At 40.0% G+C, this 21,471-nt stretch overlaps 2 protein-coding genes across 2 annotated transcripts in view; one reads left to right on the top strand and one right to left on the bottom strand.

Annotated features, from left to right (window-relative positions):
• Positions 1 to 276: 276 nt before the first annotated feature.
• LOC112556230 (26S proteasome non-ATPase regulatory subunit 3-like) lies at positions 277 to 19,644 on the bottom strand. The gene is made up of 11 exons (XM_025225053.1): positions 19,512 to 19,644; positions 6,953 to 7,113; positions 5,305 to 5,498; positions 4,405 to 4,685; positions 3,861 to 4,051; positions 3,086 to 3,189; positions 2,587 to 2,701; positions 2,113 to 2,336; positions 1,562 to 1,717; positions 1,009 to 1,059; positions 277 to 747 (listed from the first exon to the last, which is right to left on the bottom strand). Exons 2-11 carry the CDS (start codon positions 7,077 to 7,079, stop codon positions 670 to 672), a joined length of 1,521 nt encoding a protein of 506 aa, XP_025080838.1. The 5' UTR covers positions 7,080 to 7,113; positions 19,512 to 19,644; the 3' UTR covers positions 277 to 669.
• Positions 9,938 to 21,471, top strand: part of LOC112556231 (cyclin-dependent kinase 6-like) — a 48,826-nt gene continuing 37,292 nt past the window's right edge. Inside the window, exon 1 of the mRNA XM_025225059.1 lies at positions 9,938 to 10,090. The gene's annotated coding sequence lies outside the window, so the exon portion shown is untranslated. The remainder of the gene's footprint in view (positions 10,091 to 21,471) is intronic.

Raw genomic sequence — 21,471 nt, forward strand, 5'->3', positions numbered from 1 at the left:
GAAGATGTAAAGCGACGTGATTACAAGATCTGGCTAGTTGGTCATTGCATTTTATAGAGTGGTGATGATTATTATAAGTTTTTGTTTTGTGTACTACTTTAAAAAAAAACAAAAAAACTTGGTGTACTTGTGCTGCAAAAGTTTGATGACTGACCACCACCTAAAATTTTGTTTACAAGTGTTTAGTCCAAAGATGAGCATTGAAAAAAAAGTAATGTTAAAAATTTATTTCTCAACTCTGCACAAATCCTTTCTCACCCAGACACCCTAGGCAGAAAATTTTCAAGTTCAATTTAATTATCTTTCACATTATTTTTACAAATGTACTGTCAACAGCAATCACAGAAAGTCTCCACCATGCATGGCAACAAGAACCAAAAATTTGGTTACATTAATTAAGTGCTCTAACTTTATTTTTCACATGTGATGCCTTGTAATGTTTTGGTAAACCACTTAACAAACTAGTCATGCACATTTAAAAAAACCAAACTTCTTAATAGAAATGCCTCAAGCCTTGCCCGTTGGTCAGACTGTAAACACCAACTGGAAGCTACATTGAAGAAAAGCAACTGACATTCTTGACATTCCACCCCAAGCACCAAATCTTGTATCCATTTCTAAACAGTTGGGAACAGCTGAGCTAGGAGCAACAAGCTAAACCAGCAAAAGTTAAGGAAATCCATCAAAATCTTCATCGGCTATTTCTTTTGCACTCTCCAGTTCTTGCTGCTCCCTTTCACGACGTTCCTATAACACAGATCAAACAAATCCCTCCTTTTTGGCATTATGTTTTAATTCACTTTTAGTTTCCTTTTGTCACACTGTAGCCAGCATTTTTAACTACAACCATACATAACTTACCACTTGTCAAAAAAAAAAAAAAAAAAAAAAAAAAAATCCCTCAAATACAATACTCTCTCAACTAAACACTCCCTTAATAAAGAAATAAATAAGCCAAAACTAAGCAAGTGATCCAGAACTGGAAGAAGGGGAAAAAGCGTGGCTTACCTCTGCAGACTCTAGGTCTTTGTTATATGACTTGGGTGGGAATCTCATGGCCTGTTGACAAAGAGATCAGATAACAAGTCTAAGAAAACCCTCTGACACTTGCTTAAAAAGTCTATACTTTGTAAATGTGACACAACCATGTGTAAAGATAAATGTCATTAGGGAGTGAGGCATTAGAGACCTCACTTTTCTTAGGGCCTGCTTTATGCAATGGCAGTGTCTATCTTCTTTCCCTCACCGTACCTTCCCAACCCATCTATGGAGTAAGGTACCCACTCTCAACAGAGAGCCCAGATGACTGAGAGCATTAGATTTGCAAGTGGTCTCCCCTCCATTCAGTAAAGCACAGTTGCCCGGTAATAGCCTTGACAACACCTAAGGACTGAATCATTCAAAAGGGTAGGTAGAAAGTTCATCATAAACATATTTATAAGATATTTATGCGCAACTACTAATCCTTATGAAGAGAGTTTTGAAATGTACACTAGGTAACCATTGCTATTACTAAAACCTCCACCCACAAAAACATATATCAAGACTAGTTTGTACACACCTTGACAGATTGGTTGTGGATATCAAGACAGAAACTGATGCGCTGATGGAAGGCTGACATTGGCTCTCGTGTGCTGTAAATATCACTTGTCTCTTTTGACTGAACATAGCCTTTTTCATGATCGATGGTAGCTTCTATAACACCATCACGAATTGCCTAAAAAAAAAAATACTTATTTGTACATCCAATTTTCAGAGAGAAAGTCTGAAATACAATTTGAACCTTGTGCTTCAAAACAGATAATAGAATCACCCAGAAAACTAATTCTGTTTAAGGATTATTTTAAAACTTAAAAAAAAATAAAAAATTATCTAATCTCTTAAAAAAGAAGAAGAAAAAAAAAAAGCCCACTGACGAAAATGATGAAAGGATTTAGAACAGATGTTAAGCATAGTTAGTTTAGTCCTTGCTACTCCTGGAGGAGCATAGGGCCGCAACAACACCTCACCAGCGGACTCGGTTTTGGGGATGTTAACATAGCGTCCCCTAATCAACTAAGCAAGTGTTCCATATGGAATACTTAAAGATCACTACCATAACAAGGTGCTCACCTTGGCAACAATAAACTCTGCATCTTCTGGACTGTCCAAGGTAAGTTTTTGGGCAATGTCTGCCAGTGAGATTCGAGAATAGGAAAGGCTGATCATGCGCACCCCAGTCTTAATGACATTGTGTCGGAGACGAACGATGAGGGTATAAGTGTCTTCTCCTTGGAACTTCGGCCCAAACTTCACCAAGGTCTCATTGAACTTTGGTAAATTGCCATTTCGGACAGCTGATGCAATCAAACAGTCAACGTCAACCAACTAACAAAAGTTTTTAGCTTTTGATACATTGTAAATAAACAACCACTTTCACAATGCCCCCAACCATCCCATTTCTTTCAAGAGGAGTCATAATGTACTTGAATTTTGTCTTTTAATGGTAATGGTTAATTCTTGAAATGGCAACCAACTTTTTTATTTACACAGAAATTATTTTAGCGAGCATAAGTAAGCATAAGTTATATAGATTGATAAACTCACCTTGTGTTAGCTGAAAGTAGGGAGCTAGAGTCTTGCGCATCGTGGGTTGTCTGAACACCGAGCGGTCTGGAATGTCACCTAGCAGCAGCTCAACAACAATAGCCAGTTTCTGCACCTGCTCAGAGCATTCTTTGAATGACTTTCAAAAGTTAAGAAAGTATTTGGAATCTTACAAGAAAACAAAACGTCAAATAAGCATTAGATACAGTCTTTGAAATATCCAAAAAGAGTTAAAACAGCTATCTGACCATATCAAATTTTTGTAAAAGATGGATATTCTGCATCACTGGTGCACATGCAGCCATGTATTAATTTATGACCTTTAAAATGTCTTCAGTTTCATTACAACAGTGATCAGAAGACAAATGTCAAATGTACAGAACTAAACTATAAAACTCAGTTTACATAATACAGTTATAACAGTGTAAAATGTAATATTCAGAATAATTTTTAACAGTTCTTTTCTTCTAAATTACATTAAGCCTGCTGCAATACAGACCGTCTGCTTGAATCCTACAGCACTATGCTGAGGAGCCTTTCTCATAGCCTGAAGCAAGTGTTTATGAGCCTCTGAATACTCTAGTTGAGCTGCTTTTATTCGCCCTGCAATCAGTACACAGTGTTAAGATTCTAGTGAAAATCAACAAGGCTCAATGGGGGTAAACAAAATTCATCTCAATACCACATGGAGATAAAGCAGGCTGTTTATTTTTCTATAAAATTACACATGGAAAAGAGATTCTGAATATAACATTTTATATTTATAAAGATTAGAAATTTTATTAAAAAGTATTAAAAAAATGTAACGCCTCAACATAAAAGCAAGGGCACTGTATGCAAACAGCACACTGTGTAGCAAGGTTATGTTATGAAATTTTAAAATTTATTGTTTGGAGACTATTTGGATCACTTCCAAGATATCCAATGGTTACACTCACATGAAACATTCTCATTTCACTATTCTGAAATACCAAAAAAAAGCCTTTTACTAAAATGTCATCTCTTGCTGTCCTCTAACAAAAGTTTGTCTTCAGTTAAACCAAGATTATAATAATAGCATTCCTATAGTGCATTTTGCTAAGTTAAATGTGCTTTGACACAAACGGCAGACAATACCTGTCACAAACACACACTTTTTAATTCAGCACACTTTAACAGAATATGAAACACACACAAGACACATACATAAACACAAAGTATACAACAGTCAAACATTTTTTTAAACATCTATTACAAATCCACAAGATAAAACCAAAAACATAACTGTTACAAACCTAGATAGTAAAGGAACCGGGCCCACTCATTGTTGGTGGCAGTGTCTGGAAAACTAGACTTGGAAACTAGTTTGTCTGCCTGCTCATACAAGGAACTGCTCAGATAATTCCTTAGCAGCAGATTCAGCAGTGTTGCTTGCCCTTCAAAATCTGACCTAAGCGTGGCTGTGCGAAGGCGAGCATGAAGAAACCTTAGGGGAAAAAAACCATAAAATACAGCTGAAAGAAGCGATTAAATACTAAGAAATATGTGAAAGAGAAATATAAACTAAAAAACCTATTCTTTTCACCAGATACTGCTGTAGTTCTTTGTGAATTAATGAAAATGAGAACAAAGGTCACAAAAAATGTTACCACTATTATCAGTGCTATGAAGACATTAACAATAGCCTTTTATGATTCCAGATAAACAACTCTGATTTATTAAATCTCGTACATAAGGTCATGCAAATGGTGTATCAGCAAAAAATCTATATCTCTATCAACATATTAGTTCACAAATGACTGCTAACAGTTTTTATTTGACACACATATACACACTTACCCACGAATAGTGTCAAGCTTGCCTTCCAGTTCATATGCGCGTGAGTGGTAAAAGTAGCATTTGGCAGCTATCATATCTAAAGTGCGCCGGTTCTGGGGGATTAGTTTTGCCATTAACAGTTCAGAACATTGCACAGCCTCAGTGTGCTTCTTGTTGTCAATCAGGTAAATGAGCACAAGGAGATGCAAGTAGACTTCAATTTCAGTTAGAAGTGGCTGCAATGCCTGTTTGGCTGATCGAGGGCGAAAGGCTGGAATGGCAGCATCTGTTTCCCCTTCATGCTGAAAACAGTAAGAGAATTTGTCAATGAATATGAGTCATTTTAACAATATTTTAAAAAATATTATCCTGAAAAGGCCCGGCAGCAAAGTGCACATATACATTTTTTTATTTTGTTGTATAGTATCTGTATTTAATTTGCAGTATTCTAATATACAAAAATAAAAAAGTATCCATTAATCAGTTCAAGCACGGCCCTATAAACCATCTTATCTTACTTTAAAAATTGAGACTGAAATGGAAGCATTGAATAAGACAAGGAGTAGCTTCAGTAAAATAGCCAATGACAGATAAAAATGCGATACCTCTGTCACAAACCTACAGGCCAAGGTATAAGACAAACAAATAAATAGTATCTGGAAAAGTATACTTTATAAAGAAAGAATGAAAGCAGTGAAAACTTCTAGCGCTGGAACATGTGTGTGCAAACACATGCTTGCTTGATAAATGTTTATCAATGGACAATGCTTTTCTTTGCTTCAGCCGCAAGACTTCAATACATCAAGACTAAGTTTACAGAATCTAAAGAAAATATTAATAGTGAAAAAAAACAACAAATTTAAGATGAAAGTTCAATGCATTTTTTAAAATTTAATGACTTCCTCTAAACAGCATACTTACTCTTGGAAGAAACTGTGTAAGTTCTTCCTTTCTCTGGGCAGTTGAAGAGGTAAAATATCCATTGATAAGCCGACGCAGTACCCGAGCTGTGAGTTTGCGCCTTGTGTTCACCAAACTCCTGATGACCCGAGAGACAAACCGTGGCTCTTTTGTTGTAACTGCTTTTTCAATATGCCTTATCTGTTCTCGAATATCTAATGTTAAAAACAAATAAAAATCAACACTTTTACTGAAGTTACATACAAAATAAATGAAATAATGAAATGTAGTATAATATGCTTTGGACTAATGACTACTTAACCCAGGATTATTCAACAACTTCAAATATTTCCTCAATCAATAATGCGTCTGTTATTAATAAAATTAGCTATCAAAACCTGCCTTCATAGATAACACTTTATCCCAGAAAGCAATTCAAGGCAGCTCGATATAAAAGCACAAAACAATACCATAACCTATTCATATCTGCCAAACAGATTCAGGCATTCATGTTTCAGACAGCTGAATTCATTCGCACTCAATAACATTCAGAGTTGAAACAACAAGGACAGCCTTATTCTGTTGGTCCTGCATACAGGTACACAGAATGAGCAGCCCAATGTGAGTTATAAACTGATCCCCACAGCATATGCCTGTCATCGTGAAGGATTTCAGACACTTTCAAAAGTGTCTGCCTGTTACAGAGAGTATGAAGAACATTCTGAGCTGTCCTAACAACTGTGGAGCAGGTGGATACAACACAATGTAAGTTGTTCTTGTAATTCCCCGATAAACTATTGTAAAAACAGATAAATGAGAAGGACAGCATACTCTATATGTGCCATCTATAAGAGTTGAAGAATTTGCTGGGAGACAGAGCAAGACTTCCAGAGAAGGAAGAGGCACTGTTAAGCCTTTTTCAAGGCAGTTTGAGTGTTGGAATCCCAGCAAAGTCTCATTGAAGATGGTGCTAAGGTTTAGCAGGGACAATATCCACCTCCTTATTGTGTTTACACAGGACATGATGGAGAATTCAGATGGAAGTTAAAGACAATCTCTTTGGTCTTACTCACATTAATTCATAAGAAATTATCATCGCACCAAGCAATACATTCACCTAAAGCTACACCATGGGTATCTGCTGGCCCGCTAAGATGACAACGAAGTGTGGTCCATCAGAGAATGTGACAAGATACTGACCCTCATGGTTACTGCTACAACTGCTGGTATACAGAATAAACAGAAATAGAGATAAAACACAGCCTTGGGGTGAGCGGCGCACGCTGTAATTGTGTCGGAAAAAATGCCATTGACAAGTACTCGTTGTTGCCTGTCAACCAAAAAGTGGCAGCTATCATATCCATGACACTAGCTGATGGTCAAGGGAAAACTCGTCTACGCGTCTTCTAACTAGGATATGTGGTTGAGTGGTGTTGACAGCCGATGAGAAGTCAGCAAACAACAGTCGTATATGGGCTTGTGGATTCTTCAGGTGTTTGAACAATGGAGAGTAAACAGTTTAGCATCACCGGTAAGCAAGAGGTCAAGACATTCTTTAGTGGGTTCCGAAGGTAAATATACGTTAAACCCGATATAACAATTTAGCCACATAACAATCTATGATTTCTCTTGCCATCAAATTATTTCTAGCATGTTACTTAAACATTACCTTCTAATGTCAACAACTCAGGATCCTTTTTTGTCTCCTCTTGCTTTTCATCTTTTGTTTCGGCGTTGGTTGCTGAAGGGCTAGAGACATCCTTCATTTCAACGTCTGACGTTGTGTTTTTAACCATCGCTGAAGCTCATCCACTAGATATTAAACCGTTCCTTGGAATAAACAACAGGTTACTAAATCACGAACGTTCTATTTTAATACCACTAACAAAGCATTGTAACCGGGCAGCATGTATCAGCAAAATTTAGACAAATATGGCGTCGGTACAGGCTCGCACTGAATGCTCTTTATAGAGCAGTAAATCTTGACACGTCGAAAATGAATAATTACAAACATTTAAGATATTAAAAATCCCTTTTTTGTGTTTAAAAATAATGCGAGATATAATACTATGAGCATTAATAAATTAATCGATTGCGAGGGATTGAGAATTTTAAAGGGAAACAATGTCTTTGTGTCTATGATGTGTTGATAGCTATCTCCCTTGGTTTTCCCAGTTGCGTTCTCCTATTAGCACATACAGTAAACATCACCCCTTATAAACGCATATTTTATAAAGTGTTCAGAAAGATCATCATTCGCATTGTGAAAAAAGTAAATTTTTCCCAGGTGTGCACCACCATTTATTTGCAATATGTGTGTTGTGAAAAACTGATTAATTTTTATGATCTCGATATGAGCTACCTGATACTAATCGTGCGTCTACTCAGGTTGTTATCGGTTAGATTGGATGCTGGCAATTTACTCTTTAAGATCTAGAAGATTGGAAAAATGATCTTTTAAAGGTCTAATTTCTAATGACTGGGTAAATACCTGCATACATAATGTTTTGGGGGTTGTTCTCGAGATATACTCCTAAGAACATCACAATGCACAGAACAATCGTGACGTCACAATGTCTAATTACTATGTTCCGGGCTCTCCGATTGGCTTAGACCTTCACAACGTCATCGTACCCTAGCATCTTTGTAACTGCCCACTTTCTTTGCACGATGATGTTAGTAGGCGAACTCCAGAACGGAAAGGAAAAAGGAGGACTGGGGAGTATTCATCGAGATATTGGGAAATAGAGTATTCTGCACTAAACTTTTTCCAATCATTAGAAAGAATGCTCCTCGTTAGTCCTTCAACAAGGCTCCTACTAGGTCAGTCTGTTTACAGGTAAACACACGTCTCGTAGTCTTTGTTAATAAACGGTTCTTTGAATTTTCCAACACTTTTCGTGTCTCCGTTCCCATCTTCTTAAACTACTTCCTTTATATACTAGCTGGCCAACTGATCAGGTTACACGCATACTTGGGGAATATTCGTATTCGTTCTGATAATATCTGTTCCCTCAAGAAAGTTCCATTTCGTTCTTTGACCTCTAGTGGTTGTCGACGGATGCGGCAGCTGACAGTACGTGTAATAGATACACGGTTGCGAGGCGACAATTTCAAAGGGAGACAAGCAGGTACAGTGCAGGAAGTTACCACTAATAATTTATAACCTATATTGATCTTAAAATCAAACAAATATATGTAATATAAGTCTTATCTGATATTTTCTGTTGATTAAAATAAATGCAAATATAAAGATACGCGCGCGCGTACACACACACACATGCACAACGTATATAGACACACACTTAATATGTTCATATACACGCACGACGTACACATGCAGACACATACATGCCCACGTATGCTCGTACATGTGGTCACTGACATAGACAACGTGAATTGTAGTTCAATCAGAGATGAAGGGAAAGCTTCAGCCAACGAATGTTTGAAAGAGTAAGACATTGTGTAGAAACAGGGTTTAATCAATACAGCTATAGGTTGGGAATCAGCCTACTGTATCTGCCTTTTTTTTCTACAAACGAGTGAATTCAATTAGGCTTTTATGTCTCACAATGTCCCAAAACATTTTACACAAGGCAGTAGTCACGCTTGTTTGACCAATGCAAAATCGAAACAAAGAAATGATTGACAGTGTAAGTGATGAACATATCATCGTTTTTCAAGGCTGCAATAGGAGAATCAAACCCACTCGCCATCATCTGACACAAGGCCAACTGGAGGTCTTTTGTCCTTTTTTCCCATCGCAAACATAAAAACGGATAGGTTTACATTGGTACAGCAGGCGGCAGATGTGCCTCCTGCAAGGGTTAAATTAAGGTGACCAGACGTCCCGCTTTAGGCGGGACAGTCCCGCTTTTGACCTCGTGTCCCGCCTGAATATCGGGCGGGACGCCCAATGTCCCGCTTTCTGGCTTTCTGGCAAGTACATCAAATGTCCCGGTTGTCTTTAAAAATCACTATTTTCGGCGTTTTTTGACGGTGACGACACCATCATCGGCACGTGTCCCGCTTTCGCCCCCGAAACGTCTGGTCACCTTAGTTAAATGTCAAAAGTAAAGAAAGACACGTTGTGTCACTGACACAGTTACACGCTCACGCATGAAAGTTTTTTTTTTTTCTCTCGTTCCGCTTTTCTTTCAGCTTCAGGTCAGACTGAAGCTAAACTCGCAGATCTCTAACTCCGGAAGAAATAATTCAGATCGTCGCTGTCACAGACATTTATGATCTGTGGGCGTTGCCACCATCTTGAAGCCAGAACGAGGCTTAGTGGACTGACAGTTTGAACGGAAAACCTGTTGTATTTAAAAAAAAAAAAAATTGAAATGAGCTTATGCGTGTTAAGACTAATATACGTCTCTAGTTTAAACAATTCCAGAAAACCGGGTATGTGTAGAATACCAACTTTGTTAAGATTCATATATCGTTCCATATCAAGTTATCTGAACGTCGCGATTTCCGAATTAGGTGGGTTAATCCCGGGAGGAGGAGGAGGAGGGGTGGGGAGAGACAGACGGGTAGGAACGCGATAACGGTACAAGGGTAGTCAACGCTTTCTGTCGGAAGCAGAGCGTGAAGACCTATGACCTGTAGAGCTACCTTTGTTAGTATCTTGAAGAATGACTAACAGAAAACTGTCTTGTAGAATGGGGATCGCTCGACAGTCTGCAGCTAGGCTGGCTTATTACTAGAAGTCGTGATAGCTGGACGATGTTCAGAGGAAGTCATGCAGGTTTCTTGAGCACATCGGTGTGAAAGCAACTCTTAACCACAATGTGAAATCATTGAGGTGAGTGTCTGGAATTACCTTATTTAGAAACCTAGGTCAGATCTTGTTGGTGCACAAATGTCCATGGAGCATGCCTCCAACTGACAAGTAGACGTAATTTTAGTTTTTGATAAAAAATAATTACTTATTAATCAAAGATGGAGAGCAAATACATGAAAAAAATTAATTTTGATGAACCTTTTCTTTTAAAATCCTTATGCTTTTAGCCGTTATGTGTCTAATAGTCTTTGTCACCTGTTAATACCACCCTCGATGTGGTCTGTAGGTAGAAGGTCAATGGAAAAACGTGAGTTTAACAGAGAGCAGGTGGGATTTGAGGTTTGTGTGAGAAGGAGGATGGCGCGATTTAATTTCATGTTTATTGTTAAGGCTCCGATGCCTCGCGCAAAGCTGTTGATTGCTGGAATCTTGTTACTGAGGTTTAAATTAGTTCAATAATTTAAATAAGTTAGCCAGTATTATTGAGTAGAAGCACGGAATCTCACACATGATGCACAGTCAGCTAAGGTTAATTTGTAGCCAGTCTCGTTCGTTACTGATCGATTGGCATTGAGTGCAAATCCTCTGAGTCCTGAGACACCACAACAATCATTACTGGTAAGCATACATTCATTATTTAAGTTCTCAGTTAAGAAAATAGAGTTCAGACTAAACGCATAATTATTTCAATAGTTCTAGAAAAATGGATAGTAAATGACCATCTGGAGCTCACTACCGGAAGCGAAGAGCAGAAAAAGTCAAGGAGTTGGCAAAACAAGAAAGGCTATTGAATTAGTATCTTAATTCACGAAGGCAGTGTCAGTAACAGTCACAGAAAAACAAATGTTCAGGTGTACTGAAGCGCAAGACCTTGCTAGTCCCATTTGCCGGTTCAGACTTGTTGCAGTATTGGTGATATGGTATAACATCCATATTATATAATATATAAGCAGAAGCTAACATGAAAACACCAACAAAGCAGGTTTAAGAAAAAGTGGAAGATCTCAAGATGAGATGTGATTAGGTGTGAACAAGTATTAGCAGATGCAGCAAAGATTGTATGTGATTCAGAAATACAGCCAAGCTTTGAAAGAGACCAGGTACCACAAACAAGAACTAAAATACAGTCTGGCAACTGTGATCTTTGATAATATACCGAATGTTGCACTGTTCCTCAAAACTGTATTGACTGTAACAACATTTCCTGCTAGTGAAGAAAGGAGTTGTTCAAAATTAAAGTTAATTAAAAATTAGAAGCGATCAACAATTTTGCAAAAGATAGTAGTTGGGCTGGCCACCATATCTATTGCACGATTTGATAAACGCACTAAATCAGAAAGAACTTATAAAGAAAAAGAAAGAAAAGTGAAGTTTAATAAACTTTATTAGCAGGGCATGCAAAGTAATTGCTGAATATAATTGCTTCAAATTTTGTTGAAAGATGGGAGGGTAAGCTCAACATTGAGAGATGTCGGATTATACCCGACTACCCACACAAACACCCAGTTCCAGCTTGCCCGCTACTATAACCCTTTCAGTTAATAAATTTATAATAATTTAATATTTACAAGCAACAGGGAACGTTTCTGTGCGGGCTCTTTCCGGCATGCAGTCTTTGTTTATTTGTTTGTTTATTTCTTTCAGTGAATATCCGTGTGAATAGTTTGAGCTCACGCCGTGAAGGCCGCACGAACAACATTAAGTTGTATTACTATGGTTCTGTTGTTTCCCCCACCGCCCCCGCTTGTTCTTTTTGACTCGCAACGGGGGTCTTGCATGAGTGATTGGTCTTGACCTTAACCTTTAACCTTTCCCACAGATTGGCAGCCGTTTGCATTTTCGTCATCAATTGTGAAAGCTAACATTTAAAGAAAAAAACTTTGTAAAAAACGAGAGTACTCCTGGCAGGCACCATTAATCGATACCCGGGGTGTTGACGCATTCCTCAATCGACAGACCGGGGTCAGAGGGCAGGGTAGTTGGGAGATTTGCTACCTGTTAGCGTGACCTATGTGTACATACCTCTTCAAGTCGCTCGGCAGCCTAATGTAGTCTGAAATTCCTTTGTGAACGCCTAGTCCACATTCCGGTTGTCACTTTTATTTTTCCTCAGCTTTGCCCATCCACCCACTGGCCTCCTCCACCCAGCCCCATTCCCATAAATTCTTGTTAGTTTACAGTCAGCACACCGACACTCAATCTTCTTCTGTCGCTTAGGGTTCAAGAAGTTTTGCTTTAATGAACATAAAATAACTGAAATAACTTCGGGAGGCTGTGGGGAGACCTCTAACCTGTATAGTTTTGAATTAGTGGGCGAAGCAAAGCACACAAAGTAAAGAAAAAATTCATAGAATTTGACTTTAAATGTTTGTGGAGACTCTCAGCCTTACCTGATGCATTAAAGAAAACTAGATGCAAGACAACTTGTCCATGAAACTATGGCGGTAAACTCAACTGCGAGGAATTTAGAAGAAAGAAAAATAAAAAAAAAGGATATCTGCTGTCATTCTTTGTCTCTCTGTAGATAATTCGGTCACACTACCAGTAACCTCCGTAATCAGGTGGGCAGTTAGAGAGGTATTAGCAGGGGAATAACGTTGGCAGAAAAGGTTGGCTGGGGAATTACGTTGGAGGGAATGTCCTGCATGCTATGAAGAACGCAGTTCCCTTTCAACTGTTGATTCCGTCTAACTAGGACAGTACACGTTGAATGAAAGTGTTTCTAGCGATCTTCGTTTCCAATACCTAAGGTACCCGCCACCGAACCCTACTACGTGTATTGTACTGTGGGGTAGAGCTAAGAAATAGCACAATTGAAATATTGATTTCATGCCTTTCCCACTTTCAACGTGTCAATCGCCGATTGACGGGTTAAGTGCCATACAACACTACCCGGCAACCACGCTTCTTCACAATGGCTTTTAGTAGTCTGTGTGAATGAGAGAGAGAGTGCACAAGTCCAAATAGCCAAATGCCATTTGTCTTGCATTTACTGATTTATGCAACCGACCAACCGACACCCCAAAGAACCCCGAAAAGGTTGTGTCAGAGGCAAAATTAATTATCAACAAGATTTCTTTGTTCCTTCGATTCTAAGCCCAGCACTATTTTTCTTCCCCAGCACTCCCATTAATCCGGATACGCACCATCCTTCTGTGCACATTTATGTTCTAAATTAAAATGTCATGACGATGACGGGGATGAAGAGACAATGTCTCGACCATGGAGAATTACGCTTGCTATCACATGATGATGACGACAACGACGAAGACGATGATGATGATTTTTCAAGCCGACGATCACACTCAACACTCTCTCTTCTGACCCCCATCATTGTGAAGTCATGTTGGCGCTGCACAGTAAGATACAGACTCATGGCCGCCTATCGTGGTGAACATTAGCTGTCTCTCAATGACCCGATACTTCATTGCCGGAACTCAAGGCCATTTGTGTTTTAGGATACTCTCATAAGGACAGCAGTCGTGCTGTAGTCGATATGCCTGAGCCACGGGCGGCAAGGCTACCGGAAGTAACGACTCCTCACAACTTCCGGTGGTCGGTCCCTTGCGCGAATGCGTAAGTACGCAGCTTTCCTGATCCGCTCGCGTTTGTTGTGACTTTTGAACAAGAGCTATGTTTCAAGAAATCGAAAATTGTTCGACTAGACATTGCAATGTGCGTTTTGTAAAAGAAAGTCTGACACTAAAGCACGACGGATGTAATTGTTAGAAAAAATGTAAACAGTGGTTTCCTACACACCAGCTTATATATGTTTCTGTATTTTTTGCTGGAACAAGGGAAAAATACAATTGAAAAAATATTCAAAATCATATTTTTGTGACATTGGCTTTGCTTCCCCCTGTTTTTGTGACTGAACTGAATGTGAAAATGTCAAGAAGTGAGACATTTAGCATCGACTGCAGTCCTTCTAATCAAGCCATGTATAAGTGACAGACATTTCTAAACTTCTAGACTTCAAACTCGGTTCAGAGTCTTTAGCAGAAAAGGAGATAACCATGCCTTGTCACGTGATAGAGACATTTCACAAGCACTATTCACAAGTCAGAAATATGCAAGATGTAAAAGACACTGTTGAAAGTGCATGTTTCAGAATATTTAAAATATAAGAATAAGCAAGGAGGAAAAAACGTTGAGGTCACTAAGGCAGAAACCTCAGAAGACAGCGGCCGATCAAAGGGCTACATCTTGCGTTTAATCAACAGTAACAACCCAGAAGTAAAGCATCCCTGGAAGCGTCGACGAACTTCCTTTCTGGCCCCTAGCTGCAGCTACAACAGAGCAGGGTCAAAGGTGACCTTGCTCGCCCTCTCTTGCCTGTGTCTGCACTTCCTTCCTGTACTCGCTCCTCCTGCTGCAGCGTGACTCGGACATTGTGGTCTTGATTCTCTCTTTCTCTCTCTCACACACATCCACACATACTATCTCCACTTACATACGACACGCACACATTTATGTAACCTCTCTCTTTTGTGGAACGATTGGTTGAGGGAGGAGGGGTAAAGGTTGGGCTGACGCGTAGATCCATATCATATCCCTGTTCATCTTGATTTGAATGAAGCCATTCATATAAAGCGCATTTAGGCTGTCTGCTTTCTACTTCTACTTTTTTTCGTTTAAATACCTCCTGCTTGACTGCATTAATACCAAATTATATCTAACCTTTGTGAACTCTTGTCAAAAGACCAAAGGGTTTAGGAGGTAGGTGGGATGTAAAACCTAGGCGCCACAACACATTAAAAATTGTAAATACTCGCAGTAGGCCTTAAATTTATTTAATTAACCAGAAACAATGCGTACAACAATTTTAGAACATTATTAAACTGAATTGTAAATAAAACTATTTAAGTCAGACCTTCTTTCCAGTCAGCACACCTACAATTTTTCTTTAAAACAGTTTTCAGTTTTCGAAACGCTATGCAACTAGCCCTAGAACGCCACTGACTGTCGAGTTAGTTTCGCATGAGTTCGACTAAAGCAGGGTGATCAGACTTATAGCTGTTCTTGATCAGTCTCGAGCAACCGCGAGAAAGAACTTTGAAGCTTGACAATGACGTAGAACGTATCGGTTAAATGATTGCAGTGAACAGTCTTAGGTTACGGGTCAATGTAACGGGTTAGGGGTCATCCACATACCAGGATTTTTTTACCTCTTGGGAATAGATTGTATTGCCTACCCTGATTTGCTCCCTCCTCCTCCCCACCCACCTTCAACCTACCCCAAGCATTAGTGAGCTTTGCTCTATAACGTGGTGCCACTTTTGAGCTCGGTGCGTACATTATGTAATTTCTTGGAAAGGCTCGGTTTTAAAGGTCTTATAAATTGTAAATAAATTTTTGTATGGAAAGAAAAAGTTTGAAGGAAACTTTTGACGGAACATTGTCATGGATAAGTTCGATGGGTGAGGTGTGAAAATATTTTAATTTGCTGCATCTGTGGACATTTGTGACCCCACGATAATGAACTAATTATGAGAGAGAGAAGGAAAGAGAGCAAGAGAGGAAAAAATATGTTTTCGAAGCCATCATCGTGCTCTAATTTACAAGACACCAGGAATTTACTGTACTTATATGTACGTGTACCTTCAGTCATTGGCTCGTATCCGGGTTGAAAGATTGAACGGTGTTCAGAAAACAGCTAGGCTTTTAATTGTCCTACAGACATTGGTAAGGGCAAGCGAGAAAATGTTTACAATTATTTAAACAAAGAGTTCGCTGTCTATGCATGTCTGATTTGTCTTGTCTAGGACGTAGAACCCGTATTTCTTCGTAAGCACAAACATCCGTCTTTTGGATACCTTGAGGTTTCAGCCAATTCTCATTATTTCCGGAACTACGCAGCTAAGCGTGCACGGACCTCACTGTTTCAGAACATGTGTGGACACGCTGTGAGATCAAGGGCGAGGAGCCTTCATTCCATTATGACCTCCCCACCCTTAACCCTACCCAGCCCCACGCTCTTGACAGCGGAGGGGGAGAAGAAAACACTGATTAAATTGGAAGGACCAGCAAACACTACGTTTGACCCGAGGATCCTAAATATATATGAGCCGCACAGATGATGTGATCGATCTTCCGCAAGGGCTGACACTGATGTTAAGGGCAACGATCGCGAGCTAAAAAGAGTGTCGAAGACGATAATGGCATCGTCTTTGTCTTCACCAGCTTTGTGTCTCAACTGACATTCTGGCGGAGTTTGCGGGTTGACGAGGTTGTGGAACAAGCATTTTGGCTCTTTTGAGATCAGATGAGATTTACGGGTTTCCCGTAGCATCGTAATCAGAATAAAATGAACTATGGCCCTGGCCAACATTTTGCCCTTTGATCGCGTGCTTTTTTGGCAGCGTTACAAGCTAGTCATCCTAAGGCTAAATTATTTTAATGGTGTTAGTTGATAGAAAGACACTAATTCCCAAATTTGGAGAACAAAATCTTTCATTCGGAAGATAGAAGCACATCAGCCAGGAGGAAGTTAAAAAAAATCTCTTTACCGACTGACGTCACAAATGTTGACTCGCTGATTGGTCAGCGCCTCAACAGACCCTCGAATTTTTCACATTAGCGGCGGTTCTCACTTTTATCAGAAGTACGAATGTAGGTCAATGCCACGAGTGCAATCCACATGACACATTTTAATGACAAACTACTACCTTTATGTTTTGTTAACTTGCTAAGAACTTCGAGCTTTTTTTTTAGTACTCGGGTTAGCCTTTAAATCGTATGACTGTGAAGATTTTTTTAAAACGCCTAGTTGTTCAAGCGTCGGAACATTACAATTTTTAAAGACACGTAACATTTGCCGTGAAAAACCACGTGTTATATTCTAATTTTAACGCTTTTTACGTTAACAAGAATCACTCGCATAATGACTTTTTAATGGACTTTTTTGCAGGTGGAGGTGTAGAGAGGGTTGAGCAGTAATTATAGCCTTTTTCTTTTCTCGAAAACATGTCTTATTTATTCTTGTTCACGACACATTCTCGTCTTACTGGTTTTAGAAGTGCTTTTTTTGTTTGCTTTCTTTTTTTTTTTTTTTTTGTTTTTTTGTTTTTGGCAGCTGCTGTAGTATATATGGGCGCGCTCTTTTAGCTCTGATGTTTTTAAGCTTACTAAACGTTCGTGGACTCAGGTGCATATACGGACACAAGCACGCACGCACGCACACACATACACTTGACATGATAGCTTCTGCTCTGCTTTTGTTGTTTTATTTCTCCACAGTTTTTACCGCAACAAGCATGCACTAAAACATTCAAGAGAGAGACAAAGGCCTGTACACTTCGCGAACACACAAAAATAACAAGAATTTACACTTACTCATGCGCTTATATTTTGACCTCAACTCTTTGTTGAAAGTCCTACACAATTAGCTCAACCAAACACAAAATCACTTAATCACCGAGCTTACAATACTAAAATTCAGCGTACCCTTGTCTAGTTTAATTAAGTCGAAATAAGCAAAAAAAAAAAAAAAAAAAAAAACCACCAACAGTTTATAGTGTAAGTTATGAGACGGCTATTCACTCTGAGAATGTGTTCATAGGGTGTGTGTGAGAGAGAGAACTCTGAAAGATCGTCTAAAGAATCTATAATTTATACTTTCGTGTCACTGCGACATTTCCTCCCCCAACTCAACGAGCTTCAAATTGTCCGACTGAAATGTCTTAGTCAAGCTGAGACGTGCGAGCCTCGAACAAAAAGCCCACAGACAGGAGATAAAAGGGAGACAGCAGGAAGGGCGGTGATCCCGATGATGTCACTACCTTCTCACCTTTTTCGGCTGTGAGCCAGATTGCTCAGCTACCGGTGTTTGAATTGTCAACCTGTGAGGATTAAATGTTGCGTGCAGTCGAGTGTTGGTGACGCTAGGAAATGAAGACGCAGGATAGGTTTTGAAAACAAATATCTTAAGCTCAATCTCGAGTAAATATATTTGTATTCAACAGTGACGTAGGAACCAGGGAGGCAAAGGGGGTGGGGACAGCGCCCCCTCAAAAAAAAAAAAAAAAAAATGAGAAAGCAAGAATGTGAACGTCGTTCACTGTCAGCATGGAGTTTGCCCAACCACTCCCCAAAAGCCGACAATCTTTCACTGCTAAGTCACTCGAAGCTCTTTTAAATAAATATATAATTAAATAAAAATTATTACACAACCTAAAAACTACAAAATTTGGGGAGCAGGAATGGGAAGGAAAAGTGAAGGGTTGAAAATGGGGCGCAGACAGAAGAAAGTATAATGAATGAATGGAGGAGGAGGAGGAGGAAAGAAGAAAAAGAGATAATTCACGTGTTGCTAAGAGGGTTTCTTGTACTTCAACTCGCGCTGTGTAAGGTCAGAGGTCACCTCTCGCTGCAGTATTTTGATTCAAGTTGACCGCATCGCGTGAACTGAAGGTCAAATCATCAGCACAGCCAATTGGCTTGACCCCTGACATTAGAGGACAGGTTTCAGGAGAAATCGAACTCACTGTTCTAGATGAGCCAGCCTGTCGCGGTGACTGAATCCAGTCCATCAGCTGATTAGGCAGAAAGACACCTCAATTAGCTTACACGCATACGTGGCATAACAATATCGATGCTTGGCAGATTTACTATGATGAAAGAATAGAATTAAGGAGAAAGGGAGAGATAAGAATGAGGAGGGAAGGAAAAGGATCGAGGGGTGAGAGAGAGAGAGAAGAGAGATGAAAAATAGAAAGGAAAAAAGCTGCAAAGACAACGAACAATAACAACAAAAAGGTCATGGCACCGCTGTGCCAGCCATAAAGAGGGCGCTGTCATCGGTTCTCGTTATGTCACCGTGCTATGTTTGTAGTTGTTTGCGCTCACTAAGGGCGGTGGTGGTGAAATCACTTTCGGCATACCTACACTGTCGCCGACAGATAAACTTCTCGAGTGAACGCGTAAAGGATCTGACTATAGGGTTATCGAGTTTTGACGGGTGTGCAATCTGAATCGGTCTCAGTTCGTATACAAACTTCATGTATTTGACATCCTGAAAAGTGTGTGTTTGTGTGAGAGAGAGATGGTAGGCATTAGTACTGGAGATCGAGCTAACAGATCACTTTAAAAAAAATGATATATGCCGAGAGTGCATAAAGAACAAATTCAAATGTAAATATTTTGGAAAGTACATCGAAAGTAAAAGACTAAGTACAATTAGCAAATAAAATTGCCCTTGTGAAGGTCAGGTAACATAAAAACCTAAAAAGCCTCCCCATCTAACAAGAAAGACTAACTGATTTATGGAGGTTCTGTCTTAAACTCACTGCCCTATAAAGACTAGGTTGTAAGGCAGGAATGAGTATTTTCCACTGTCACTGTCTCTGAAAGTCTTCGGAAATGTCTCTACCCTATACAGCAAGTTTTCCTATCTATAAAATGAAAAGGGGTGTTTAGAATCTCAAAAGAACCGTTTACTTACAATCACACCAAAAGAGCATGTCTGGGCAGGTACACAGACACCGCCATGTTTTGTTGTCGAATGACGTCATTGGCTTTCTTCCGGCGCAAGTGTTCACTTCCGTCTTCTTAGTAACGTTGGTATCCTGGATCTGAGGGTCTTCCCGTAAATCTTCTGTTCAGAATACAGTGATGAAAGTCAGATCTCAGAAAAACCAACCAGAATGTCACTAGCAAATACATCACAAAGTGAAAATGGGGCTAGATAGGACACACCATTACTTGAAGGCACTTGACTCGAACCCTCAGGGGAAGAGGAGAGCTGGGAGACCAAAGCAGACTGAGAAAAGAACATTAGATAAATGAGGCAAAGGACGTTGGAACAACATGGGCCCACCTGAGGGGGACTGCCCAAAATTAGGTCTGCTGGGGAGGTGTTGTTGCGGCCCTATGCTCCTCGACGAGTAACAAGAAATAAACAAAACAAAACTATGATACGTCAAAACTCGGGGTCCTGAGGGGTGTGGGGTGCATTTCCTTTCCTGTCAAAACCCATTTAGGTACTCTCAGGTATAATAAGGTGTAGTATAGTAATGCACAAAAATAATCTGGTTGAAAGTGTAGATTTTTGCCTCCAGACAAAGAACACAGCAAGGAAAATAGAAAGCAAGCGAGAGAGGACGTGAAAGAGAGAAAAAAGAGTTCTGATTGTTAAATAGCGATAAGAGGATAAGTAGGAATAAGGATATGACAAATCACCACGGGGAAGAACTTTTCCGCGATACCCTTTAACCCCTAGTAGAAAAACATGCTCGTGAATTTTAGACAGCGTCAAGTCGGATGTTTCCACTCACCCAGAGCTTCCTGATGCTTTGCAATGCAGATACCTTCCAAGTTCATACAAGCGCTAAATTATTTTTAAGTGACCTGTTTGGCTCTGTCCCCTGCGGGACCCCGGGGTATGCTTGCCTAGCAAGCATTGTAAGAATAGGGTCCCTGCCATCCAGCCAGGCATGTCGTAAGAGGCGACAAAGGTGGACACCTCACCTAGAGGTAAATTAGGTTGTGGTAGGGCTAACAACCCCACCATGTAAAAAAAAGTATGTTACAGAAACTAAAACCAGAGAACTCGTCACAGATGGCGGAGGTAATGAAGCACACCAGGTGACTGGACTAATGACGGACGACAGCCAAACCCGAAAGGGAGCTGGCGCCCCGACAGTGGATTTACTGAAGCCGAGGCAAAAGTTGAGGGTGGGGTGCTGGAACGTCCAGACCTTGTACCAGACTGGCAGGATGCTCCAATTAGTCAAGGAGTTTGACAACTACAACTTGGACATCCTGGGAGTCAGTGAGGTCAGATGGACCGGCAAGGGAAAGAGGAGACTAGCGTCAGGACATACCATCTTGTTCTCAGGAAGATCAGACGCTCAGCACTCTGAAGGAGTAGCTCTACTCCTCAACAAGAAAACGGAAAAGGCACTGCTGGAATGGAAGCCTTATGGACCTAGGCTTTTGAGAGCAAGATTCCATTCAAAGTACACCAAGCTGACAGTGCTAGCCTGCTATGCACCAACAAATGACTCTGAGGCAGAAGACAACGATGCTTTTTACGATCAGCTCCAGGCAGCCTCAGAGAGCGTTCCAGCCCATGACATGTTGCTCATCATCGGCGATCTCAATGCCAAGGTGGGAAGTGACAACACCTGCAGGGAGCATGTCATGGGCAAACATGGAATCGGAACCATCAATGACAACGGAGAGAGACTGGCAGACTTTTGTGAAGAAAACAACCTACTGATTGGTGGCACACTCTTCCCACACAAAGACATCCACAAGGCAACATGGACATCACCAGATGGGAGCACAAAGAACCAGATAGACCATGTCATCATCAACCGAAAATGGAGGAGCTCACTTCAAGATGTTAGAGCCTACAGAGGAGCAGACATTGCCAGTGACCACACTCTTGTGATAGCCAC

Source organism: Pomacea canaliculata, linkage group LG2 (genome assembly GCF_003073045.1).
Source record: "Pomacea canaliculata isolate SZHN2017 linkage group LG2, ASM307304v1, whole genome shotgun sequence".
In the NCBI taxonomy this organism is placed as follows: Eukaryota; Metazoa; Mollusca; class Gastropoda; order Architaenioglossa; family Ampullariidae; genus Pomacea; species Pomacea canaliculata.